Source organism: Triturus cristatus, chromosome 4_2 (genome assembly GCF_964204655.1).
Source record: "Triturus cristatus chromosome 4_2, aTriCri1.1, whole genome shotgun sequence".
In the NCBI taxonomy this organism is placed as follows: domain Eukaryota; kingdom Metazoa; phylum Chordata; class Amphibia; order Caudata; family Salamandridae; genus Triturus; species Triturus cristatus.
In genome coordinates, this window is record NC_140586.1 from 339368459 (window position 1) to 339396367 (window position 27909).

At 50.9% G+C, this 27909-nt stretch overlaps 1 protein-coding gene across 2 annotated transcripts in view; it reads left to right on the plus strand.

Moving 5' to 3' along the window:
• Positions 1–27909, plus strand: part of SHCBP1L (SHC binding and spindle associated 1 like) — a 1698124-nt gene that overhangs the window by 1369072 nt on the left and 301143 nt on the right. For both annotated transcript variants that reach the window (XM_085600099.1, XM_085600098.1), the window contains exon 8: positions 1556–1806. In XM_085600099.1, coding sequence (XP_085456225.1) covers positions 1556–1806 — 251 coding nt within the window. The remainder of the gene's footprint in view (positions 1–1555; positions 1807–27909) is intronic.

Sequence of the window (27909 nt, forward strand, 5' to 3'; positions counted from 1 at the left end):
ATACTGTTTGTTGATTGCTTGCAGGTTACACTGTTAGATTCCTGTTAAGCGTCAAAACTATGGTAAATGTGCTACCAAACTGCTTGCTACTCTGATTCAAGCATGTGAAGCTATGAAAGTTCCAATACTGGAGTAAGAAATAAGTTACTTACCTGTAACTATAGTTCTCCAGTGTTGGAAGCTTTCATAGATTCACATGCGACCCACCCTCCTCCCCTGGGGGAAGCTCACCTTAGATGTCTCAACAGGTTGTATTTAGCACTTGTGCTCGCAACTCTGAGGTTCTAAGTTTCCTTCAGGAGTGTTATAGAGGGTGATTAGTGCTGATTTGTTGAGGCAAAGATTTGGTCCTTTTCCTTATAAGTACTAGGATAGGTTATTAAACTAAGAGGCCTAGGCCTTCTTTGGTCTATACCTATTAGAGTATTATGACTATTTAAGTCTACTACTACTGTTACTACTACTATTTTAAGTACCGTGGACTCCCATCATGACGACGGGGTATAATTCAAGCATGTGAATCTATGACAGCTTCCAATACTGGAGAACTACAGTTACAGGTATGTAACTTATTTCTTCTGTGCATGGTGCCTTCATTAACATGTGGATCTGAGAACATATCAAGAGGAAATAGTTTTACTGTATCTTCTTTGGCAAAATCTGTCACTCAGTTCTCTTCTGTTAAAGTAAATGCTTGGTTGCCGTCACTACTTACAGAAAAATATCCCACTTACAGATCCTTTTTCACCATCACTGTGACTAAGAATTTCCTTTAAGGTCTACGTTTCTGTTAGGAAACCTTACCGTCTATGGGTGCACCATGCCGACTTGAACCATGTTTCATAGGGTCAGCCTCTGTGTGGAATATATTTGCCTAGAAGGTTTACATCTCTCTGTTTGACTTCATATTTGGAACCCTTCTGATGAGCTATGTGTATAGTAGCTTTCTGTTTTTTTCTACTATTTATGAATATTAGAGAGAATCTCATGACTGGAAAGGCAGTTACTTACCTGCAATCTTATTTCAATGTCATTGGTATTCTCTCAGATATCAAACAACTCACTTGCCTTAATATCTTTTCCAAATGTTTTGACTTTAAGTCTGTCAAGAATGATCCTTCCACGCATTGCATGACGGGAAGGCTGGCTGCAAGTAGGATTCAATAAGGGTGCAGTGTCAAATTTGCACAGAATGTTCTTTGCCTGTTAAAGACTAACTTTTCCCTTAAAAAGGGATTATTTCAGTAATGTTTCAGCCAAAGACACCATGCTTTTAATTTGGCTAATTGGATTTTTTAAACAAATAATATATATAGAAAATGCTTTTTGAACTTCTCAAAATCTTTTTTAACAAAATATTTTCCCCAAATTCCACACATTACAGACATTTTCCATTGTTTATGAATTCAGTGAAAACACCCATGACAGAGAACTTGGATTACAGGTAAATAACTTTTACATTATGCACCACAACCTTTTTTTTATATAAACTATGTGTGAAACTGAGTTTTAAAAAAAAGAAAATAATAAATCCTATTTTTTTTTCTTAAAATAGGAGTTGGAAAAAGGGATGAGATTGTGATTGTTTCTGATCCTGTATACGACAGCTTTGTAGCTTCCAAAGCCCAGAACGTGAAACTGATGCATCTCACATTTCTTCAGCGAGGAACCTCTGATGGCATTGTGGTTGTAGAGTCCGGCCACATGACTTTGGATGACTGTGTTCTGAAATGTGAGGGAACTGGGATTTGTGTTCTTACTGGAGCTGCTTTAACTATGAAAACCTGTGAGATTACGGGTGCCCAGGTAATTTTGTTTTCAAATATATTCCAATAACCAGGCCTCAAAAAGTTGAGTGTTGGAATGGCACCAAGTAAAAACTGATTCAGAAATTAAAATGACAATAAGGAAATTGTTACTTGCATGTTAAAATTCTTGATGCTTTTTGTGCCACTATGATATTTTTCACCATTGTTTGCCCTTGTTGCATAGTGCTTGGATTTTGTGCCAGTAATATTTATTACTCCAATTCTTACTTACTTGTCCCATTCCTTAGTTGGTGGAGAGAATGTGTCCAATCACTCCCTTGTCCTCACCACTGCAAAGCTGTTTTCCCTTTCTATGAAGTATCAAAGTAGAATATCCATAAAACCCTGCCCCTCCCCCCTGCACTTCCTGTTTAATACCAAGCCCAGCAAAAGGGCAGATGAAAGAACAGGTAGGCAAGCGAGGGCTGTAAGGAATGGGGCGAGCAAGGAAGAAACGGATTAGTGAAGATTACTGGATAGTAATCTGATCATTACCTCTTCTTCCTTTCCTCAAACCATTGCTTACTTGGTGGAGGTATGCCAAAGCAAATCCTCTTTCAGCAGCCCCAGAAAAGAAAACATAGGGACACAGAGTGGCAACGCATAATTTCTTATTTGAAAACCACCTCCAAAGCGAAAGTCCCAACACCTAAAACTAAGGACATCCTACAACAGATAGTCAGAGGAATAGGAAGTTACAATGAAATGCCTATGACGCCAATTTCAAAGCATTCAAAACTCCTGAACTAAAAACAGAAATCTGATAGAGACTTCTAGCTGCAGATTCCTTACCTTTGATTTTTCCAGGCGTCAGACTGGATCCATAACCTTTGCTTGAGCAATACCGCTGCGCGCCATCGGGTGACTTCATTAAACTCCACGTGATCTCGCCAGGATCGTTGGCGTCGGTTGTGACATCACGGTCACCTATATAGGTCTCACCCAAGCGTGCAGGCATCAGTTCTTCTCTACCCGTGCCAGTTAAGCGCTGATCCGGGGATGAGCCACCCTTCTGTCTCTTTTTGCTAGACTTTTTTCGACATTTTGTCAAGTGATTTTTTCTTGTGTGTCAAGGAATGACCTCTAGACGGGTAGGTTTCAAGCCATGTGATGCCTGTCACCATGCTATGTTGGTGGTAACCGGTCCCCATCTTGTTTACTTGTGGTGTCTCGAGCACTACCATGACTCAAAGTTGTGCTTAGACTGCCGGCCATGTCGCCGGAGGCCTTAAAAGAGCATTCCAATACGCTCCTTGCCAGTCAACACTGTTGAGCGCGACTCCTCGGAGGTTACGGTCCAAATCGAGGAAGAGAAGGTTGCAGGACAGCTCCAGGAGCCCCAAGTCCTCTTCATGGCGCTCAAGGTCCTTGGGACACTTGGGGAAGAGGCATAAGAAGAAGTCCAAATGGGCTTCGACTTCACCTCGTCAGTCGACGATACAGGTAAGGAGCATTGACACTCTAGACACGGTTTCACAGAATCGTTTCCGAGTTCGACTCCACGCCTCCCCCCCATTTCCAGGAGCCAAAGCGACCCCGCTCAAGTGAAAGAATTTTTACGAGGGCATGAGTCACGTATTTGAGCGGGCCAACCAGTCTGGTGTGCCTTTGGGCCCGCGAGATCAGGAGAGGCTCGGCTTTGGCACCACTGGGGTTTCATGGATCTGGGTCGGCACCAATTATGCCAGTGCCACCTTACCCAGCGCCGAAGTCGATGCCTCTGGTGCCCACCGGTGGTGCCAGCTTCATTCTGATACTCAACGATTAGGAGTCGGATTGACGTCGAACAACGTCGACTCCAATGCCGACGGAGCCAAGAGGTTCTACCTCCTGGCCTGTTCATTTTGAAGAGGTTTCAGTCTTGGGTGAATAATTGGAGTGGTCCCTGGACCATTTGGAACACCAGTTGGACGCCCCTTGCGAGCAGTTGGACTGGTATGAGGATCTTGAGAAGCCAGTGGACTGGACAAATCTCCAGATACTGGCATGCTCTCTGCCTAGTGTGGCTACTGAGGGGTGGGTGGGCATCTTACGCCATGGTGGTGAGAAGGGCAGCAGAGGTCCTTGACATGGAGCTACTGTTGGTACAGTTCAAGACTAATCTCTTGACCGAAGTATTTCAGCCTGAGACTTCCTCGTACACACCCCTTTTGCCCTTTAATGAAGCACTGATGGATGTCCTTCAAGGCACGTGGTTCAAACCTAGCACAAGGGCTACTGTGAACAGGACAATAGCACGCCGCCATCGCCCTGCACCAGGTGATCCAAGTTTCCTCAGTCAATACCGCACCCCTGAGATTTTGGTGGTTCAGGCTTCAACGTCCCATGGCGTATTTACTTCCGCTCTCCCAGATAGGAAATCCAAGAGGCTGGACGCACTTGGAAAGAAGATGTTTTCTTCCACCAACCTTGCATTGCGGTCGATAAACCCCTCATGCTTATTGACCGTTTCTCACACACTGTATGGGAAATGGTTGCGCAAGTGCTGCCACAGGTTCTGGAGGAGGCCCTGGCCGTGCTCTCCCAGGCAGTGAAGGATAGGAGAGATGCAGCACAGTTCACCAATAGGTGTGTCTTAGATGCGACTGACTCTCTGGGTAGGGCAGTTTTGTCGATGGTGGCTTTACGGCGCCACACCTTGCTGAGAATATCTGGCTTTTCGAAGGATGTCCAGGCTAACCTTATGGACATGACCTTTGATGGGACTCGTGTCTGGTGAAAAGGCAGACTCAGCTTTGGAGCGTTTTAGGGAATCTCATGCTATGGCCAGATACTTGGGCCTCTCAGTTACATCTCGTGGCCAGTCTACATTTGGGGCAATGGAAGGGGTTATTAACTGTGTCAGCCATATCCTAGCTACCGTCCTGCACAGACTCCCCAAGTTTTGTGAGGACGCTGTACATTCCGTCCTCGATGGAATGGTAGCCAAAATGCCACCCAGCTCCCATCAGCTGCAGCCTCCAATCATTCCTAGTTTGGTTCTGCAAGACCATGCCACTCCAGTTGGAGGGAGAATTCAATATCATCTCCTCCGCTGGAGGTCCATAATATCGGACAAGTGGGTGTTGCAGATCATTCAGGATGGCTGTTCTCTTCCCTTTCTTACTTCTCCTCTTTTACTGCCAATCCAAGAACAGCTGGCAGAGGATCATCTATTATTACTCCATAGGAAGTTACAGCTCTCCAGGCTAAGGAAGCTATGGAGAAAGTTCCGGTTTCAGAAGTAGATAGTGGTTGTTACTCCAGCTACTTTCTGACAGCAAAAAAGAATAAAGGGTTGTGGCCCATTTTGGACCTTTGGACCATCATTCTCTTCCTCAAGAAGGAGAAATTTAAGATACTCACTGTAGGAGGCTGGCTTAGTATATGGTGCACACTTATCAAGTGATGCACCTTGCACAAATCCAGACTACTCTTTTGGTGATTTTAGTGGTCTTTGATAAGCATAGAAAGCTCTCAAAGTGGTAGCTGTGGAGAGCAGCCTTGATTTTGATTTTACCATTTGTAAAGCGCTTGGTTACACTGCAGGTGTGTCCCCGTGCTAGGATTAGGACTCCAGCAAAAGAAACTGTACCTTTGCTAGAGAGAACCTGAGCATAGATGAGGATCTAGGTATTCCTTTGTAGAGATGATAACAGCCAGGTCTTTAATCTCTTGCGGAAAGTGCTTACCAAAGGTTCGGCTCTCAAAGTCACTGGCATAATATTCCACCTTTTGGCTGCAAGATAGCCAAATGATCACTCTCCCATCCTGACTTTTTGAATTCTTGGCATCGTGACCCAATAGGCTCCTGTAGATCTTAAATTACGTGCCGGTGTATAAAAGGGTATCATCGAGCAAAGATAGCTCGGGCCTTTGTTCCACAGAAATTTTGGCAGTGGCACATGGCCTTAAAAATAATCCTCTTCTCTATTGGAAGCCAATGGAGAGTAGACGGAGCCTTCAAGGTAGATGCTCTTCTTGGTAGGTTCAAGACTAGGCGTGCAGCAGTATTTTGAATCGATTGAAGCTTGGTTAGACCTTTTTTAGACACCCCCAGATAAAGGATATTACCATAATCTATCTGTGATGTGACCAAAGCGTGGACAATAGTTTTTCTAGCTGCAATCGGTAATAGATCTTGGACTTTCCTTACGACTATGAGAGTCCCGAAGCATTTTCCAACTACCTTCCTGATTTGGCTCTCAAACGTGAGTTTGGGATCAAGCCAAACCCTCAGATTTTAAATTTCTGCTTTCGGAACAGGGGTTTGCCCCAAAGCCTCAGGCCACCATGCCGATGACCGTACAGAGGGTGCTTTCCCGACGATCATTATTTCGGTTTAATTGCCATTTAATTTTAGGAAGTGGTTAGACATCCATGAGGCTAGTTCCTCTAAGCATAGAGAGAACTGAGTTGCTGCCTTCACCGAGTCCTGAGATAGAGCAACAATAAGTTGTGTATCTTCAGCATATGATACGATTGTTACATTATGTTTTTCAACTAATTCTGCAAGAGGGCCTATATAGAGATTAAATAAGTAGGACTCTGTGTAGTGGAAAGCTTTAAAACCAGGTTGTGAAGGATGAAACAGATCATTCAAAATGATATGATTTACAAGTTGGTTGTTCACCACTTTCTCTGCAATTTTTGCGTAGAACGGTAGCGACGAGATAGGACATACATTTTCTAGCAACATTAGATCAGCTGAAGGTTTTTTCTGTATAGAAAGTACTATTGCTTGCTTCCATTTCTGAGGGATTTCCCCTAAGATGAAAGACTGGGCTATTAACTGTAGAACATAGGGAAGAATAATATTTGTTCCTTGCCTTAGAATTTTAGGTGGAGCTGGATTGAGAGGAGATCCCAATTTGATATTCATGACCATGCCCTCCAGATCCTCCATAAGCCTTCAGGCTTATCTTGAAGGAGTGTAAAGCAGCTTGTTTTACCAACTTTAATCAGAAGTGTAAGTTAAATTAAAAAAGAACTGCACAGTGTTTATATATGGAAATACATCTATTTATTACACAACACAATTACTAACACATTGGTATATCGCCTACCCGGATATATCAATAGCACACACAAGAATACTTGGAAAACAATCAGGTAAATAGCACAAAATACAATGGTCTCCAGGGGGAGACCAAGCCATATACTAATAAAGTGGACTGCGAACTGCAAACGAGAACAGGACTTGGACCAGAAGACTCAGAGGAGCTAGGGACACAATGAACCACCCAAGGAACCCCACGGAGGCTGTGTGCAGAGTGGAGACACTGCAACGTGCCCCATGGAAGTGAAGGGAGACGTTGCAGTTTTAAATAAGAAGGACCCTTTCCAGAGGATCCAGAGGAAATCCTTTGGAGGACAGAAGGTTGAAGAGCCACCCCACCCATGGATGCCCCAGGAACCAGGCTACCTGCACCAGGGAAGCCGACTACATAGGGGTAAAGAGACGTCGTAATCTGCCGTTGACGACAATGGGAGACTTGAAAGAAATGCCTCTGGAGGGGTCCTTGAAGAAGTCCGGTGGAATCCACGGGTGGATTCTGGAAGTGAAGAACCAGCTAGCAGATGGGACAGAGTCTGTGCCACTCGAAGGTGATCATGAGGCACGGAAGCACAAAACTCACTGATGTTGGGAGGTTCAAAAGTGAAGACAGTGACCTTGTTGCTGCAGCTGTGAGGACCATGCGACACAGAGGAAGACCAGGATCCGTGCACGAGCTGTCCCATGTCGATGTCTTTGATTAGCCTTCAGTGTCCGGCTGGAGCACCAACAAGTCTTGGTAGCCACAACTAGCATTGTAAACGAAGAAGGAGCAACTTTGGGACCAGCAAGGTCTTAGGGACTCACCAAATGCAGGAGAGTCAGGGCACGCCTTGAGCAAAGAAGGACCCTCAGAGGACCCACGGGCTGAAGGCACAGGAGTCACAAGAGGACCTCAGGCAGCTTACCAAATTTTGAGGTCCAGTTTGCAGGGTATGAAGGGAGGACTCAGAAAGTGAGGTGCTGGAGCCTGGAGCTTCTTGTAGCTAGAAGATCTCTGGAGTGCAGAGCCAGCAAGCCCAAGTCAATGCGGTGCGCAGGGGTTTGTGTGAGAAGTTGGCCTGATATATGATGTCACTAGTTCTAGTGTACACCTTGTATTAGTCCAAACAACCCTTATGGTGATTGGTTGTAAAGTCAACCTTATAGACCAGCTATCCTAGTGGTAGCATGGACAAGAGCAGTCTTAGGCTAAACTCTGTATGGCATGTGAAGCCAGCTGACGAGGAGCAGGCCCAATGATGAAGCATGACACCTGCTGGCTGGGTGTGTGAGGGTCCTAGTTCCAAAGGAAACAATTTTCCTGCAGTATAACATCAGCGGGATTACCTGTATTCATAGTGGCTCTTGTACATAGCACTTTATTCCCCTTCTGTTCTATGACCCATTTCAGGAACAACATACCTTCTTTTGTTAAAGCCAGCTTATATACCATTTGCAATCCCTTGAATACCAAATGAAAGGACACCACAACAGATATATTATAAAAATAGAATGTATTTATTCTAGTCAAAATACCCTCAGCACTCTTTATGAGATTCAAGGTAAGTACAACACAGTGTTATTTAAGCATACATAAGTCACACAGGTAAGTAATACAGTTAGGCCCTAGGGGCCACGCAAACCATATACTAAGTAAGTAGTATAAGAACCACTGTCACGAACACAGGTTAGGCCTAGGCCTAGGGAATCGCTGGGGCTACACTATCTGAAGTACTGGGTTTTTCAGAACCAACCCAGCGGTGCCAGGGGACACACCCGAAGACTTCGAGTTCTTCCTGTTTCGGACCACAGAAACACAGAGTCTTCTAGGTGAAGTCAAAGATCGTATTTATTGGCTGCAGACCAATCACAGGTATCCGAGAAGTACAACACGATGTATGTTCTCAGGAGACTGCTCTTAACCAAAAACCAGTCTTTTCTTATATACAGAATATTATGCTCTGGGCAACACCGCCCCTATTTTACAAGTGGTCGTTCACATATTTTCGCTTCAAAGAAAGAGCACAGTCATGATGATAATCCCACATTTCAGCTCGGTCGGCACATAATTATTTACCCAGCGAGGCTCAGAACCCTCATCAGATATCAGCAGACCCCAATAAAACGGACACCTCCCACTCGTAAAACAAGCCATAAAGTAGAAAACAGAGTCAGGTGTGAAAGGGATTAGTCAGGAGTCACATGGGATACACGACTTTATGATGTGCTGGGCCCTGATGCTAATCTCATAAGGCCGCAGTAAAGGGAACCGGCCGGGCAGGACCGACCCCGGGCAGCGGAGTCAGTTTGCATAGGTCACACAGAAGTCAAGGAAAGATTGCGTGTCCTTTAGGCCTAGGCATGGCCTCAATGCGCAGCCTATGTGAGGGCAACCACAAAATGGTTACCCTTTTAAAATGGAACCCGAGGGTCCGACGTGTAGCATCGTGTACGCGGTGAATTCATCGGTGAAACATGACGAAAACACTCATACATACCGCATTAGTCATTTGCGGTTCGCTGATACCAAAATCGGCAGGGTAGGTCCATGCTACCAACATGGTTCCGAAATTTACAGTACCACAGACCCTCCTTTTGCCCTTACATAGGCAATGACTATACTCATACTAATCTGAGTCCAGGTCTATATTCATAAAGTCATAAAGATGCTGCTGTAGCATCATCCTATTGCTTAGTTCGTCCCTTGATACAGGTTTCCTTACTCATGATGTAACACAGAGGCTACATATTACAGGAGCACACTGTATACATAGACAGAACAGGAAAAGAATGGCTAAGATCGTCCCAGTGACTATTAGAATCTTCCATCCCCAAGCTGATATCAGTCCCCAGAACCACCCCGTCATCGACCAGTCTCCTTTATCCACATGAATGGATTCGGAAATCTTATGTAGTTTGGAGATGGCTTGATAGACTGTTGGAGCGCTATCTGGTATGAAAATACAACAGCTTGATTGGATAACCTTGCATACCCCACCACGGTCTGCAAGTATGACATCTAGAACCATACGGTTCTGCAACGTCATGAGGCGATCCGCTTGGAGCTCAGCTGTCAAGTTACCAAGGGCACCAGCCGTTACATTAACAGTGGTTTCAACTACACGAGTCAGTTGTCTCAGGTTCCTACTATTGACCATTGGTCCCCAAAACGGCAGGAAACCCAGGAAAAAGTCTCCCGCTTCCTGACCGGCAGTATCCTCCATACTAACAACGCCTCTCACAACTCTGGTCTTGTGATAATCAGAGGCAGCAGTAAATGTCGGCGGTAGCAAATTTGCAACATAACACGTGCCCGAGAAATCAGAGGGCAACCATGTATATGCTCGATCATTACAAACAAAGTATGTACCCTTGGCAGCCAAAAATGCTGGGGAAAACTGTGCTGGGAAAGTGTACGTTTCAGCACAGTCACTCTTCCCCAATTGAGCTCTTGGATTCTGACCATTACCTTGTAAACAGAACCGACCTATGTGGGGTACGACCCAAATCGGGGATGAACTTTTACGCTGTTTCTCGCCCAGACTAATGCTATACCCCATCACGTTCCAACCCACATAAGCTCGCAACTCATCCTTGGGAATAGATGAATATGCATCGATATCTCTGCTCATATCAGCAACTCCTTTCATCAAGGCCTTATTGTTCGTGCTAGGCCTAGTGAAACGCGGTGGTCGCGAGGAGTAGGTTTCAAGCGCAAAAAGGAACATAGTCTGGAATGCCCATGATGACCCATTATAGCTAAACGGCAGCACTAGGTATGGGATACCCTTATTAATGGTATGTGGCATCAAACCACACACCCAGCAATTTGTCGTATTCATAACTAGTTGGTGCTGGTGTAGGAGTTGAATATCACAGCCCCCAATAAACTGAAAATATGTAAACGAACAATGCCTGAATGAACAACATGCAATGCTGACGTTAATGTGGAAAAATCAAAAATGACATTTAAATATGAACAAACTTAAATAACTCAGCACGTCTAGCTTGTTCGTGTTCTGGCAGAGGGTGGAAAGAGTGTGAGGAAACAGTAGGAGGAGGTATGGGCTGTGTAGTGGGTGTAAACGGTACTTGAAAAGACAATAATACATAACCTACAGAAAACATCATCATGCTAAATAGGACAAACAGACATAATATTACAAAACGTTTGCTATTCATTACTTTACATATTCTGTTCTTAAAATTTATTTCCTCAGCGGGTCTCTTCATCTGGAAAAACTCCATCCTCTAATCGTGCTGTCCGCGGCGGATGAGTGTCTTCTGCTAAGGAGTACACCTGTCAGTCCAGGGAACGCCCTAAACCAACCAGACCGTTGACCTAACGTCTCTGGCTTGTACTCCAAAGTCTTGGCACCGCGACCCTACAGCTGAACCCGGATGGCGGTTCGAAAAAGCAAAAATAAGAAAGTTTCTCAGATGGAAGAGAGAGCTGCACTACTCAAAAATATCAAAGAAAAATAATTTTTATTTGTCCATAGTTCTCGGCCTCAAATTGTACCGACTTCTTGTAGGTACTGTTTGGTCTTGAAACAAGAGTTCAGGCTCTGTAGTGTCCAATTGAATTGACGGTGGCACAGTTTCTTGTAGGATGTCATTGCTTTCCTTCTCAGAAAGCGTTCCTTTTACTCGTGCATCACTAAACGGCAGAAAACGGGGCACATTCTCAGTCTCTGAGTCAGCGATCCCTTCCTGGACCCACTGGTCGTAAGGCAAAGGGACCCTCTTGCAGTGGATGCCGTGTATCCAGTTCTTTTTCCCCTTCACTCGAACAGCTGATCTCGTCGAGAGAAGGACGAGATGGGGGCCAGTCCAGCGGGGCTCATCATTTGTTGTCCGCTGAAATTTTTTTACCAGCACCCATGATCCAGGATTGATGGGGTGTCCCGGAGCTTCAGAGACCTGAGGCAGGGTATCATGCACCTGTTGGTGTAAAACACGCAATTTAGCCGTCAATTCATACAAATAATCAAGCAGTACTGGATGTTCGATCTCACTGAATTTTGTCGGCCTTGGCACTCCCCATATATTGGCCGGGCGGCCAAACACGATTTCGTAGGGGCTAAGTCCCACTCGTGAATGCACAGTCATTCTTGTTGATAGGAGTGCTAAGGGCAGAGCGTCAGGCCATTTAAGACCAGAACTCGCTTGGATCTTGGCTAATTTGAGCTTCAATGTACCATTATAGCATTCTACTAGTCCAGCTGATTGGGGGTGATTTGCAGCGTGGAATTTCTGCCTTATACCTAGTCCCTCACATACATTCTTCATCACTCGTCCCACAAATTCACTCCCATTATCACTCCATACCATTCTTGGCATTCCAAACCTAGGGAAAAATTCCTTGACAAGGGCTTTAGCTGTCGATAAGGCAGTATTGTCTTTTAGGGGATATGCTTCTATCCACCTTGAAAAAGCGCAGACAACAACAAGTACATATTTCAAATTATTGCACCTTTCCATGTGGATGAAATCTAGCTGCAAAACCTCAAAAGGATACGTTGGAGGCGCAAAATAAAATGACCAGCTGGAGTTGGGGTTCCCCTACCAGGATTGTATTTCAAACATACCATGCAATTTTTGACCACATTCTCTGCACACTTGGGAATTACAGCATTCTGCCATACTGGAGCCAACAACTTACAAATCCCTTTCACACTGATATGCGCCATTCCATGTGCCATTGTGACCACTGGAAGCACATATGCATCAGGTAACAACCATCGCCGGTGCTCTGACAAATCAATCCAACAACCATTTTCATCCAATTTTCCCTTACTTTCTCTCCACATGCTCAATTCTTTCTCTGTGGCTTCAGCTTGAAGGGACTTCACGCTCTCTATCGTGTCTTCACACATTCCAACATCACCAACCCATCTTGCAGGGCCTGTAACATACATTCGATTCGTCACATCTTTTGCTGTTTCTTTCGCGATTTCGTCAGCAAACGCATTACCACGACCAATATCATCAACAATCTTCTTGTGGAAGGAGGAGCCTAGCGCGCAACCAAGATGGCCGCGTAGGTGCGAGGCTCCCGAGGACCTCCGCGACCTCCTGCATAAATCCTGACTATATCCTGTCCTTGACGAGGGGACTGTGTTCGTGAGACCGAGCTGAGGTGCCATCCGTTTTCCGTTTCCAAATCGGACCTCGGACACCAGCGGGAGCATCGATTGAGGTTTGCGGCCTTCTCCACGCCGGCCCCCCGGATTGGAGTTGTGGGGCGATCCGGAGACAAAGTGAACAACAGCGGCGGGCGAGGCTGGGCGATTCGCGTACCCCGCACTTTCACTTTCGCTTTCGCGCCCTCCTTGCTGCCAAGCGAGGTAGGGTCGCGAGGCGGCGTGCGGTGGTGTGACTTCATCGGGGTGCCCTGCCGGCCCGCCAGCTGTGATCTGCCCTTCGGAGCTGTGGTCGCCCTCCCCCGGAGCCCGTGAACCGGTCTGTCAGCCCCTTTCAAGGAGATTGGCACGATTTGGGGACTGGAGCCATGTCCACGAAACAAGATGGCGACCGGGCAAAGGTGAAATCGACCCGCCGTGGCGCAGCCCCTCAGTCTAACAGCATAGACGGCTACACCCTCCAGAAGGGATCTCCAGAGGCGTCGCGTAGGTCCCCTGTTGGCCCGACTGATGCCCCTGCTTTGCCCGCGGATCTGACCCTCCGGGACGTCATGGGCGCCATCGCCGAGATGAAGGCCTCAGTCGACCAGCGCTTTGACACTCTGGCGCAAACGATTGACTCGGTCCTCGTGGATGTGGGCCTGGTGAGGGCCGATCTGTCCAAGACGAATGACCGGGTCGACTCTTTGGCCCACACCACCTCGGGCCTCACAACGGACGTGGCGGCCCTCCAAAAGGAGGTGCGCCGACTGGGCCAGGCGAGCGCCCTGATGGATCGTCGACTGGAAGATTCCGAGGGTCGGGCCCGGAGGAACAATGTTCGCATTGTCGGGGTGCCGGAGGGACGTGAGGAGGAGGCGGCGGATCTGTTTGTGGAGGACCTGATCCTCACCCGTCTCCAGCCCCGGGGGCTGAGTAAACTCTTCGCAGTGGAACGTGCCCACAGGGTCCCCGGAGGGAGACCTAAGATCGGAGGCCCTCCGAGGCCTCTCATTGCCCGGATCTTCAACTTTCGGGACAGAGACGCTATCCTGCAGACTTCTAGGCAACAAGGACCGGTCAGACTCGACAATATGGATGTAAACTTCTATCCTGATTTTACTCCGGCGGTCCAGAAGCAGAGACTGAGTTTCCTCGGAGTCAAACGTCGCCTACGGGACCTGAACCTCAAGTATGCGATGCTTTTTCCAGCGAAGTTGAGGGTAGAGGTGGATGGCCGCACGCACTTTGTTGATCGTCCCGAGGCGGCCGGGGACTGGTTGGACACTTTGCCCGGGGATCGGGGCCGGGGGGGTGGGGGGGGCGCGGTTGGTGGGGAGGGCTTGCCGGATCAGGACTGAGGGACTAATAGTAGGCCTTGCTCTGGACAACATTATTGTCATCATTGACTGATTGTGTAAGTTCCCCTCCCGTGGAAGTCGTACGGGGTCTCTTGGGGGCTTTCCCTCCTCCTCTGGGGGACTAGTTAGTGTTTTCATCTATGGGGCGACAGGCACACTGCACTTTGGGGGGGCTGTTCGGGCTCATGCAGGGGTGCAGGGAGGGGGGAGTTTTGTTGGGACGGGTGGGTTGGGGTGGGGTGTTGTTCGTTTTTACCGCAAGGCAAACCCTTTACTGTATTGGTGTTTTTGATGTGCTCTCGGGGGGACGAGTGATGGCTTCTGTATGTGATGGGGGGTAGGGACTTGACTTTGTTGTCTTGGAACGTTAATGGACTGGGGGACAGGATTAAGCGAGGTGTGGTCCTGCAGTATCTGAAACGAATTTCGCCAGATGTGGTCTTTCTGCAGGAGACACACCTTATTGGTAATTCCTTCTTTGCCATGAATCGGCGTGGCTATCGTTTGGTGGCCCACTCGGGCTTCACGTCTGGCTCGCGGGGGGTGGGCATCATGGTTAAGAACTCGCTCCCGCTGGAAATAGATGAAGTGCGCCATGATGAGAGGGGACGCTACACTGCCTTGGTGGGGAGAATGGAGGGCAAAGTGGTTGTCTTTGTTTCAGTGTATGTCCCACCGGGGCTACAGTCTACCACTTTTGCGGACCTGGGGCGCCTCCTCCTTGACCTTCCGGGGGGGCTTCTGGTGGTTGGGGGAGATTTCAATGCGGTGGTTTCTGGGACTATGGATCGTCACCCCCCTAGGGACCTCCCCCGGGCGCAGGCATGGCTGTCCGGCCTTTTAGATACATTGGGATTGGTGGACTGCTGGCGCTTAAAACATCCCACGCAGCTGCAATACACCTTCCATTCGGGTGCCCATGGGAGCCTCTCGCGGCTTGATCATATCCTTGTCCCTGCGGCCTATGCTGGGAGGGTGGGAGAGGTGCGCCATCTGGCGCGGGGTATTTCAGATCACTCCCCGCTCCTGTTGCACTTTGGTGTCCTCCCGAGGGGGGAGGGCAGGGTAGCTCCAATCAATGCCTGGTATCTGCGCGACCCCACTATTCGCGCTGACCTGATTAAATCCTTGCAGCGGTATTTCGAGGAGAATGTGGGGTCTGTCCCGTCGGCTATCTCCCTTTGGGAGGCCTTCAAGACAGTTATTAGGGGGGAGGCCCTCTCCTTCATATCCCATGCCCGGAGGCGCGAGCAGGAGGAGGTGACCCGAGTGGAGGCCGAAATTACTGAACTGGAGGGTGATTTGGGGAGTGGGGTGACGGATGCTGCACTGCATGTTTTACACCTTAAGCAAGCGGCCGATAGGGCCCTCGTCACGGAGGCAGCCAGGGGCCTCAGCAGAGAGCAACAGGGGCGACTGTATGATGTGGGTGATAAGGCTGGTAAATTGATTGCGTGGTTGGACAAAAAGGAGAGAGCGAGTCGTGTGGTTCCGCTGATTGAGAGGATGGATGGTGTACGTGTCACCGAGCCAGAAGACATTGTCTCTTGCTTCGCGGATTATTTCCGCGAGGTGTATTCCCCGGTCTCTCCCTGCTCGGAGGCGGATTCTCATGCCCTGCTTCGAGATATCGCGCTGCCCTCCCTTTCGGTGGAGGACAGGGAGTCGTTGGATGCTGCTCCTACCTCGGACGAAATTGCCCTCGCTATACGCGCGGTTGCACCTGGCAAGGCCATGGGCCCGAACGGCATCCCTATCGAGTTGTATGAGCTGCGACCGGACGTACTGGCACCCCACATCCACGCGATGTTCCTTGCGGCCCACTCGCGGGGCTCCCTCCCGCCGGACCAACGTCTGGCTACAATCGTGGTGATCCACAAGGAGGGGAAACCCTGAGACCGGGTTACCTCCTATCGGCCTATCTCGCTCTTGAATGCGGAGCCCAAAATCCTTGCCAAGGTGCTTGCCAACCGGCTGGTCGGCGTGGTGGGCGATTTGGTCCACCAAGACCAGTCTGGCTTTATCCCCCATCGCAACACGGCCCTCAATCTGCGGTGCTTGCACGGGGTGCTCGCGCGTGTTCCGTCTGTGCGGGAGCCGGCCATCTTGGCGTCCTTAGACGCCACCATGGCGTTTGACACGCTCGAATGGCCATACATTTGGGCGATGCTGGCGAAATTTGGATTTGGACCGGGATTCATCAGCTGGGTCAAATTGTTGTACTCGGGCCCGTTAGCGCAGGTGGTAGTGAATGGGCGAGTCTCGGCCCCGTTCGCGCTGGGGCGGGGCACGCGACAGGGTTGTCCCTTGTCGCCGCTCCTGTTTGCATTGGCCTTGGAACCCCTGGCGGAGTGGCTACGGTGGCACCCTTCCATCCGTGGTCTCCGTTGGACCCCTGAGTATGAGGACCGCGTGTCCCTCTACGCTGACGATATCCTTTTGTACCTAGCCTCCCCGCGCAAATCACTGATTGTCCTGGTTGATGTCCTGCGCTCCTTTGGCCGTAACTCAGGCCTTGTCATCAACTGGGCTAAATCATGTGTCTATGTGCTTTCCGGGGAGGCTCCCGTCCTCCCGCGGGGATGTCCGATCCAGATTGCCTCGCAGGGGTTTCGGTACCTGGGTGTCTATATCACGCTGGACCCGGCGGCCCGCTACGAGCGAAACTTGCTTCCCCCCCTCCAGCGCTTGAAGGAGGACGTCGCGCGCTGGCGGCACCTGCCGCTTTCGCCGCTCGGCCGGGCGGCATTGTTTAAGATGATGTCGTTGCCGCGCTTCCTGTACGCTCTCCAGAACACTATGGACCTAGTCCCGGCGCGCTACTTTCGTGAGGTGGAGAGTCTACAGCGCCGTCTGTTCTGGGACGGGAGGCCGCGTATAGCCCTGGCGAAGTTGACGCTCCCGTGGTATGACGGGGGGATTGCCCTCCCGGACATTAAGCGGTATTACTGGGCCTCCCAGCTAGCTGCAATTAATCACGGCCTCTATGGGCCCGCCTTGAACCCGGCATTTGAAATGGACAAGATGCTCCTGCCCGGGGGCGACTACAATCGAGCACTCTACTCTGGCGCGCCGGATCCCCGCTTGACGGGGCCCACGCGTGTCATGGTGCGGGTGTGGCACGCGGCCAATGCAGCTATGGGGTGGAAGGACCGTTTGACCCGGGCGTCACCGTTGTATGCGCCTCAGCGGTTGGGCTCCCTGTGGACCTCGAAGGGCTTCGAGAAGTGGGACACGATTGGCATCAGTAAAGTGGGGGACCTCTGGACGAGAGGGGGATTTAAAACATTCGAGACGCTGCAGACGGAGTTTCAGCTGCAGGGCAGTGAATACTTTCGATACTTGCAGGTCCGTCATGCGCTGGGCTCCGTCTTCCCAGACGCCGCCTCCATCCCGGAGTCTTCCCCCCTGGAGGATAGAGTGCTGGATGGCCACGTTCCGGATAGCACGATCTCCCTCATTTACAAAAAATTGATTAATGACCGCTCGGGCCTGCTGACCGGCCTCCGTGAGGCGTGGGTTGCCGACGGGCTGGAGTTGGACGACGAAGACTGGATTTCCGCGGTGGCCTCTCCGAAGGAGGTGGCCATACCGGCTCGCCTTCGCTTCGTCCAGCTTAAGATACTCCACCGGGTTTACATGACGGGGCCAAGGCTTCTGCGTATGGGTTATGCTGAGGATGGGTTGTGTAAGCGTGGGTGTGGTGCTTTGGCGACTTTTTTGCATATTTTGTGGGAATGCCCGAATGTGGAGCGATTCTGGCGTGGTGTGCATGAGGTCCTGCGTCTGGTTACACATGTCGCACTGTTGCCTGAAGCGAGGAGATGCTTGCTGAATGTGTGGGAACCAACTGATTACTCGGTTCCGCAGACGCGATGGGTGACTCTGGGATATATGATAGCTAAGCGTGACATCGCTCAACTGTGGGGATCCCAGCGGCCCCCGGCGGTGTCGGCCTGGAAAGAACATATGGATTGGTGCATGTTCCGAGAAAAGGTGGTGTATGTGGCGAGGGGCAAGCCTGGGGCGTGGGTGAAAATATGGGGCCCCTGGAACGCCTACCGCGGGGGTATTTGCGAGCCACCACTGCTGCCTGCTGCCTCACCGGTTCCGTCCCCCTAGTTGACCCCCTCCCCCAGCCCCGGGCACAGAGTTCCCCCAGTCCTGGACTTGTTTCCCTTCCCCCTCTTCAGATTCCTGTGGATGGTCGGGGTCCCTCATTCGAGGAGCACGTGTGATTACCTTCGATTGCGGGTTGCCTTGCGGGTGTGTTTTTCTATGTTGTTGCGTGTGTATAAAATGAAACCGTATTGTGGGCTTAGAGTCATGTGGCCCACGTCGTCGATGTTTCCTGATCTGCTTCTCTGTAACGCTAAGTGCCCTGTTGTAAGTTTGTCAGGTGCTCCTGTCACTCTAGCGGCCGGCCGGAAGGTTGTAGGCCCATACTTGTATACACTTGAGATTGCAATAAACGGTTTAAAAAAAAAAAAAAAAAAAAAAAACAATCTTCTTGTGTGCACTGCATTTCACAATCGCGACTTGTAACGGTAAGGTCAGTGATTCAAGGAGATCATTCACCAACTGACCATTCTGAATCTTAGTTCCATGTGAAGTCAGGAACCCACGTTCTTTCCACAAGCGCCCAAAACTATGGGCCACGCCAAAGGCATACTGACTGTCAGTATATATGTTCACTTTCATTCCTTTCGACAACACGCATGCTCTTGTAAGTGCAATTAATTCTGCTGCTTGAGCCGAATTATGTGGTATACGTGCAGTTTCAACAATCGTGTGCAAAGTCGTGACAGCATATGCAGCAGTCGTATCACCATTCAGAAGCTTGAAGCACGAACCATCCACCCATAAAGTACCATCGCACTCAACCAGGGGAGTATCTTTAAGATCCACTCTTCCTTTTTGTTTCTTCTTCTGTTCTGAACAGACAATCATGCTGTTCAATCTCATGTGTGTCTGCTGAAATCGGTAATAATGTAGCTGGATTCAACGTGTTGCACCTCTTTATGTGCACATGACTCGCTAACAGTGTTAATTCATAACCTGACAATCGAGCACTAGTTAAGTGCTGTGCCTTGGTCCTGTTCAACAACGTGTCCACTGCATGTGGAACCATTACTATCAACGTGTTATTCATTACTAACCCAGCAGACTGTCGAATAGACACAGCTGCTGCCGCTGTGGCTCTTAAGCAACTTGGCAATGCCTTAGCTACCGGATCCAAAATCGATGAAAAATACGCGCATGGACGCTGTTTGTCTCCAAAAGACTGTGTCAGCACCGACAACGCACAACCTTCTTTCTCGTGAACATACAATGTAAAAGGTTTACCGTAGTCGGGGGCACCCAACACAGGAGCTGAACATAATGCATTACGCAATTCTGAAAAACTTTCCTGGCACTCTTCAGACCATGGGACGGGATTCGGTGTATCTTTGCATGTTAATGCTATCAAAGGTTTTGCCAGCAAAGAAAAACTCGGGATCCACTGCCTACAGTAGGAAGTAATACCCAAGAAAGCACACACTTCTCTCTGTGTTCTTGGCACGCTCAATTGACGAAAACACTCATACATACCGCATTAGTCATTTGCGGTTCGCTGATACCAAAATCGGCAGGGTAGGTCCATGCTACCAACATGGTTCCGAAATTTACAGTACCACATATCCTATCAGTTGCTAGGCAGTGGGAGACCCACGGGATTCAGGTGCAGAGAGGAAACACTCACGCGTAATGCGTTAAAGTCGATAGAAATAGTAGTATTTAGTAATTAGTTTTAGGACACTTCGGAAGGAACTAGGAGTTAGAGACTTGGAAACTAGACACTTGGATAGTCAATACCCTTGTGAGCACCGGAGTACTCAAGTTACCTAGCCCACGGGCTGCGGGTGCATAGGTGTGAACTTGCGTCGGGTTTCGTCGTCGACTCCTATGGATGCCTGAAGAAAGTTGCTGACAGGCAGTCAGTGAAGAGTGTCCGGTGGATTCCAAGGATGGAATCAGGAAGGAGGATACCTTCAAGCAGAGGGTATAGGTCACCAGCCAGGAGCCGGGAAGGAACCAGGAAGGAACCAGGTGATGTCGTGAAGATGCAGGTGAAGATGTGAAGCTTGTCGCAGCAGCCACGGGTACCAGGAGGCGTCGAGGACGACCAGAACCAGTAGTCAAGCTGTCCCACGAGGGCTCTTGCTGTCGGCGGCGTCGATGTCGAGTTGGGACACAACAAGCCTTGGCAAGCGCAACCCACGCAGAATGAAGGATTCGCTTCTGTTGCAGACCAGGAAGGCCTGAGGTGCTTCTCTTTCACAGGGAAGCAAGGGCCAGTCTGGAGGAGCCAAACCAGCGGTGGAAAGTTCAAGGTTCGTCGTCGCAGAGGTCACTAGCCAACGGGCAAGCAACCGGACAGACGCGTCGAGCTGGAAAATGCAGAAGGGCCCCACGCAGAACTCGTGGAGTGTGGAGGGCTGATCTTCGGTGCAGATGGTGCTCGGGGTTGGGGCTTCTCAATCCCCAGAGCACAACTTCGAGGATGCCTCAGAAGCTGCGCTGGAAGCAAGTAGCCAATTTTCCCAGGTAGCCGGTCCCACGTCTCTTGTCGCCTCCACGGATCTCAGCTTTGCTGTGGATGTGGATCAGGGTCGGAGAAGTCTGGAAGTCAAGACGCTGGTCGGGCTCTGCAGTCGGTTCCACGTAGAACGTTGAGCAAAGCAAACTGCAGGTCGCTTGATGGTGCCTGTTTGCACAGGGTGGTCACTCCATGGCCACAAGGGAGATTCTTCAGTCTTCTTCCGTAGTCGAATGTCGAAGGTCCAGAGTTTCTGTTCAAGTTCAGTTATCAGGATAATCCAAAGTCCTAGGGACTCAGCTCCCACTCTTATACTAATCTGGGGGGCCGGGTTACCTGCTAGGTCCCTCCTATGGGTGGGACCAGGGAGGGGGTGGTTACACCCCCTCCCCTTTGTCCAGTTTCGCGCCAGGACTGGGGCTGGAGTGCCCCAGCACCGGTTTGAACTGGACTATGCATGGGACACCTTGTGTGCCCCAGGCAGTGTCTCATTTCATTCATCCTTCCCTGCCCCAATACACTAAGGCCTGTCTAGGGTGGTGCTAGCACCTCCCACGGCAGGAAACCTATTGTCCAAGCCTCCCTCGCTGGAAGGACTCCCAGCAGCAGGAGGTCAGACTCGTGTCTGTGGCAGCAGCGTCCATTTTGTGACGCTTGGGCTCTGGTTAAGTTTAACCGGGTAGTAGGTCTTCAACATGTCTTCTCCCTCTAGAAGGGAGGAATACTATCCTCACCGTCAGAAATGGTGTGGGGGTAGTATTCCAAAGTGTTAGACACCTTACACGACATGTTTTGATAAAGCCAAACCATAGTTACCATAACCGCGAGGATTATAAGGCACTTTAAGAGTATATGGTAGGCGATATCATAGAACAGCTATAAGGACATGGTTCCGAAAGCTGCAGACAGGCTCAGCTCATGCTAGAGCACCATCTCATATGTTACCAAGCACTCTGCCTTCAGGATTGTTAAGGACTGCCATAGGAGTGACTGATAGGTTACCCATGTGTCTATATATAAGGTAGGTATAGGAATACTACACCTAAGCAAGGGGTGATTACACGACCTTGCCCAGCTGAGTGATCAGCCAGTTGTGTCATAATGGAAGGCCAGCCAGGGGTGGCATAATACATGCTGCAGCCCCTGGTAGGTCTAGGGTACACCTATGCCCTGGGTACCTAAGGTACACTGTACAGGGTCCAAAAAGGTGATCCTTACCAATTGCGTTATGTACCTAAAGTACATAGTGAATTTAGAGAGAGAACAGCTGGGCTGTGGGTCTGATTAGCAGGCCCACAGCCACATCTAAGTCGAAAACCAGTGAAGCAAAAGCAAAAAGTGGGGGTGAACATAGAAAGCAGACCCTACTCTCCTACAGTTTGGTCCCAGCGAGGCATGCTGTCCTGAAAATTGCAGAAAAGACAGGTCAGGCCTCTAGGGAGCTGCAGAACCACCACCTGTGTTGCTGGGCCTCAGGAAGTCCGTGGGACAACAAGAGCAGCAAACTGGTCAGCTTCGTTGCGGTGCCTGCAGGGGAGTGACTCCTTCACTCCAAAGTAGAATTCTTTGGGTGTCCTTGATGCACACAGGACTTTCAGGGAACTTGAATGAAGCACAGACACAGAGGACGCAGAAGACATCTAAAAAAACACGTTAGTGATAGATTCCTTACCTTAGAATTACCCCCAGGCGTCAGACTGGATCCGGAACGTTTTTGTCAGCAGTACCCCTGCGCGTCAGAAGGTGGCGTTGTGCGGCTCTGCGTCCGTCGTTGGCATCGTGGTTGCTGAGTTGACGTCGCGGCAGCTACTTAGACGCCGCCCTCGCACGCTGACATCAGTTGTTTCTTTTTCCACGCCAGCAAGCGCAGATCTGGAGAGAGCAGTACCACCAGTCACTTTTTGACTGAGTTTTTCCGAGGCCTTTTGTCTCTATTTTTCGAGTCGATCGATTCCTGGTGATGTAGGGATGCCCGGCTTCAAGACCTGCGGGGACTGTCATCGCATGATGTCGGTGACGGACCCGCACCGCATGTGTCTTTACTGCCTGGAGCGCGACCACGACCCCATAGCGTCGAAGACTTTGCGGGAGCGGTCCCGAAAGTTGCTTGAAGTCCGGCAGTCTGCTCCGCGCCACTCAAGTTCCTAGTACCGTGCGAGGTCGAGGGACCGGTCGCGGAGCCGCCAACATTGTTCATCGGGATCGAAGTCTTCGCACTCGGGGTCAGGTAAGACTAAGCGTTCCAAGAAGTCGAAGAAGCACCATCTCTCTCCGACTTCCCCTCGCCTGTCACGCGACGCGGCCGAGGGTGCAGGTGGTGCCTCCCCCGCAGCTCCGGGGGACCCTACGCAGTCGCCGCTGGTCTACTCGCCCTTCACGGGTCCGTCGGCGAATCCGGCCCAGCTGCAGGAATTTCTGTCAGCCATGGCTCGCATCTTTGGGCCGTCGGGCCCAGCCGGTGCGCCTTCGGGCCCCGCGTGCCCGACTGGGGTTTCTAGCCCTTTACTGTCGGCGGCTCCGGCATCACTGTCGGCTCATGCACCGCAGGACCCCCATGGATCCAAGCCGGGATCCCGGTTGATGCCGGTTGACCTTGTGACCTCCACCAACGTCGGCCCCTCCTGCACCACCTCCGACATCGCCCGGCCCACCAGACGACATCGCCCCCGGTTTCATCCCCGATGTGGATACGGCGCCAGACCGGCGTCGCTCGACAACGATTCCGACACCGTTGGGGGATTTCTATCCCTATGTCCAGCCTCCTTATTTTCAGCCTGTTTATCAGCCTTCGGATAAAGGGGAGAACTGGGAGTGGTCTAAGGACCCACTCACAACACAATGTGAGTTTGACCCTGACTGGGCAGAGGAGTTGGGGGATGCCAGTGGTCTTGATACCTCTCCTGACCTTGTCATGCTGTCTCCTCCTACCGTGGCTACGGAGGAGGGTGCAAGTTATGCAGTGGTGTTGCGTAGGGCGGCCGAGGCCCTTCACCTCGAGCTCCCTACAGTGGCCATCAGGACTAACCTCCTGACAGAAGTGCTTCAGCCGGCAGCTACCTCTTCAGAGCCACTGCTGCCTTTTAACGATGCACTTTTGGACGTTCTTTTGGGCACCTGGTCCAGGCCCAACACAGGGGCTCCTTTGGATAGGAACTTGGCCCGACGCCATCGCCCGCCCCTGGTGACCCCATTTTCTTTTCCCAACACCCCACCCCTGAGAGCTTGGTTGTCCAAGCCTCTGCATCCCGAGCGCATTCCCTACCGCACCACCGGACAGGGAATCCAAGAAACTGGAGCAATTTGGTAAGAAGATTTTTTCTTCCGCCAGTTCACGGCTGTGGTCTATGAACACTGCATGTCTCTTGGACCGTTATTCCCACTCTGTGTGGGATACGGTGGCACACGTGCTGCCTCAATGTCCGGAGGAGGCCCGGACAGTGCTCTCTCAACCTATTGCTGAAGGGAGGGATGCAGCCAAGTTCACTATTCGTTGTGGCCTTGACACCGCCGACTCGCTGGGCAGGGCGATTTCCACGACGGTGGAGCTCCATCGCCATGCCTGGCTGAGGGCAACTGTTTTTTCTGGGGATGTCCAGAACACTTTGATGGACATGCCCTTTGATGGCTATCGCCTTTTTGGCAACAAAGCAGATGGTGCGTTGGAGCGCTTTAAGCACACGCCGGCTACAGCCAAGTCCCTGGGCCTCTCCGCCACTTGCCCTCCTCCGCCTTCTGCTTTTCGCTCCTTTTGTGGCCACGGAAGGGGCACCCGACACGTTCGCTTCAGAGCCGGAGGCCTGCGCAGCAACAGTCTCAGCACGGACGTGGGACCCGCCGAGCCGGGTCAGGGGGCCAGCGGGCGGGTCAGTCTACCTCCATCCCAGCCACCACTGCCTCCAAACCTTCCTAGTCCGATTTTTCAGGCCCATCAAACACCCGTGGGCGGCAGGATTCGCCATCACCTCCCCATTCTAGCGCACCATCACTTTGGACAGGTGGATTGTACAAATAGTTAGAAAGAGCTACTCCATCCCCTTCGAGACTACCCCTCCAGCCATGCCATCCCAGTACCACCGCATGTCGGGGATCACTTGGCACTTCTTCAACAGGATTTTGCGGCCCTCTTGGTCAAGAGGGCCTTCGAGTGTGTTCCTGCGCCAGAAGTAGGACTTGGTTGTTACTTCCACTACTTTCTGGTGCCCAAGAAGGACAAGGGCCTGCGTCCTATCTTGGACCTCAGGGACATCAATCGCTTCCTCCGGAAGGAGAAGTTCAAGATGTTAACTCTGGCTCAGGTCTTGTCTGCCCTTGACCCTGGAGACTGGATGGTAGCGTTGGAACTGCAGGACGCATATTTCCACATTCCCAGCCCACCGGCGTTACCTGCGGTTTACGGTAGGCCTCGAGCCCTTTCACTATACTGTGCTCCCCTTTGGCCTTTCCAGCGCCTCTCGGGTGTTCAGTTGCAGTCTTCCCCTATCTCGACGACTGGCTGTTGAAGGCGGGCTCGCCCCGGACAGTCGTCTCCCACCTCCAGACAACGGCCGACCTCCTGCATTTGCTGGGATTCTCCATCAATGTGCCGAAGACGCACCTGATTCCCTCTCAGAAGCGCCTCTTCATCGGAGCGGTTCTGGATACGATGCACTTTCGGGTCTATCCTCCCGAACGGCGAGTCCAGATCTTTCAGCCTCTATCCTGGGTTTCGGTCAGGATGACCCTGAGGCTGCTGGGCCTCATGGCCTCCTGCATCCTGCTGGTCGATCATGCCAGATGGCATATGCGGGCTCTGCAGTGGGACCTGAAGTTCCAGTGGGCGCAGCATCAGGGGAACCTGTCTGATTACGTACAGATCTCAGAGGGCACTGCACAACCATTGTAGTGGTGGCTCACAAACCGGCCTTGGGTCAGTGGCAGATCCCTCTCCCTTCCCCAACCGGAGCACACAGTGGTGATGGATGCGTCCCTCGTGGAATGGGGCGGTCACATGGGAGAGGCGGCGATCAGAGGCCTCTGGTCTCCGGCAGAGTCTAGGCTTCATATCAACCTGTTGGAGCTTCGGGCGATCCGACTTGCACTGAAGGCATTCCTTCCCTCTGTCAAGGGAAGAGTAGTGCAGGTGTTGACAGACAACACCACCGCCATGTGGTACTGCAACAAACAGGGCGGGGTGGGGACGTGGACCTTATGTCAAGTGCCCCTGCGCCTCTGGACATGGCTGGAAGATCAGGGCATTTCCCTGGTCGTTCAACACCTGGCAGGTTCACTGAATGCCAGGGCGGACAAACTCAGCTGCAGGTGCATGATGGATCACGAATGGCGTCTTCACTCGGAGGTGGCTCAAGGTCTCTTTCAAAAGTGGGGAGAGCCTTGGTTAGATCTATTCACCACCGAAGAGAACGCGCAATGTCAGCAGTTCTACGCGTTGGAATTTCCAAGGCGGCACTCGCTAGGCGACGCTTTTCGTTGTGAGTGGAGTGCTGAAGAAAATCAGGCGCGACCCGGCCTAAGTCATTCTTGTGGCTCCGGACTGGGCTCGAAGAGTTTGGTATCCCGAGCTACTCAGTATGACCATTGATCCCCCGATCCGATGTCTCTTCGGGAGGATCTTCTGTCGCAGCAGCAGGGGACGGTCCTCCGCCCCAACCTGTCCAGTCTCCACCTCCTTGCGTGGAGATTGATGGGCGGCAGTTGATTCCTTTCGACTTGCCTCCTGAAGTCTGTGATGTCATTCTGGCGGCCAGGCGGCCCTCCACTAAATTGGTATACGCCTGCAGGTGGAACAAGTTTGTGGCATGGTGCACAGCAAAGGCTGTGGTTCCCTTTCTGCCGCTCTTTCAGAAGTCCTTCTGTTCCTTCTTTCTTTGGCCCAGCAGGGTTCTGCTCTGGACACTATCAAAGGCTACCTTTCTTAGGCTTCCTGATCAGCCCTCTCTTTTCAAGTCCCTTGTTGTAAATAGATTCCTCAAAGGCATTACTCACCTTTTCCCTCCTATTCTCTTCGTAATGCCACAGTGGGACTTGAACCTGGTTCTCACATATTTAATGTGCGCTCCCTTCGAGCCTCTTCAAAACTGTGCTCTTCGTCTTTTAACTTTGAAGACTGCTTTCCTGGTTGCCATCACCTCTGCTAGAAGAGTGAGTGAGCTCCAGGCTCTTTCTTGCAAACCTCCTGTCTGTCCATCCGGACAAGGTTGTGCTCAGAACACGTCCATCCTTTTTGCCAAAGGTTATCTGAAAGAAACGCGTTAGTTAGATTCCTCACCTTAGAATATCCCCAGGCGTCAGGCTGGATCCGGAAAGATTTTTCGTCAGCAATACCCTTGCGCGTCGCTATGCGTCGTCTGCGGCTCCGTGTCCGTCGTTGGTGTCGTGATCGCCAAGATGACGTAGTCGGAGTACTTAGACGCCGCCCTCGCGCGCTGATGTCAGTTCTTCTTTTTTCCGCGCCAGTAAGCGCCGATCTGGGAAGAGCATACCCTTTTAGTCACTTTTTGACTAAACTTTTTGAACTCTTTTGGTTCCATTTCCAGTCGACCTCGACTCTGGTGCCGGTAGGGATGCCTGGATTCAAACCGTGCGACGCCTGTCACCGCCTGATGTCGGTCACGGACCATCACCACCGGTGTCTCTACTGCCTTGGGGCCGACCATGATGCAGAGTCGTGCCTCGACTGCCGGGCCTTGACCTCGAAGGCTAGGCGGAAGCGGTCCCACAAGCTGCTCGAGTTTCGGCAGTCGGCTCCGGAGGAGGTTGAGGGACCGGTCGCGGTCCGAGCTTTCAGGCGCATTCCACGCCAGTGGGAGGCAGAGTTCGCCATCACCTGCCCCACTGGCGTACTGTCACATCGGACAGGAGGGTGCTGCAAATCGTCCGAAGGGGCTACTACCTCCCCTTCGAGGCGACCCCTCCAGCCATGCCACCGCAGTACCATCGCATGTCGGGGGATCACTTGCACTTGCAACTTCTGCAGGAATGTCACGAGGGGGTCCAGTTGGACACCAAGTCAGAACTTCCA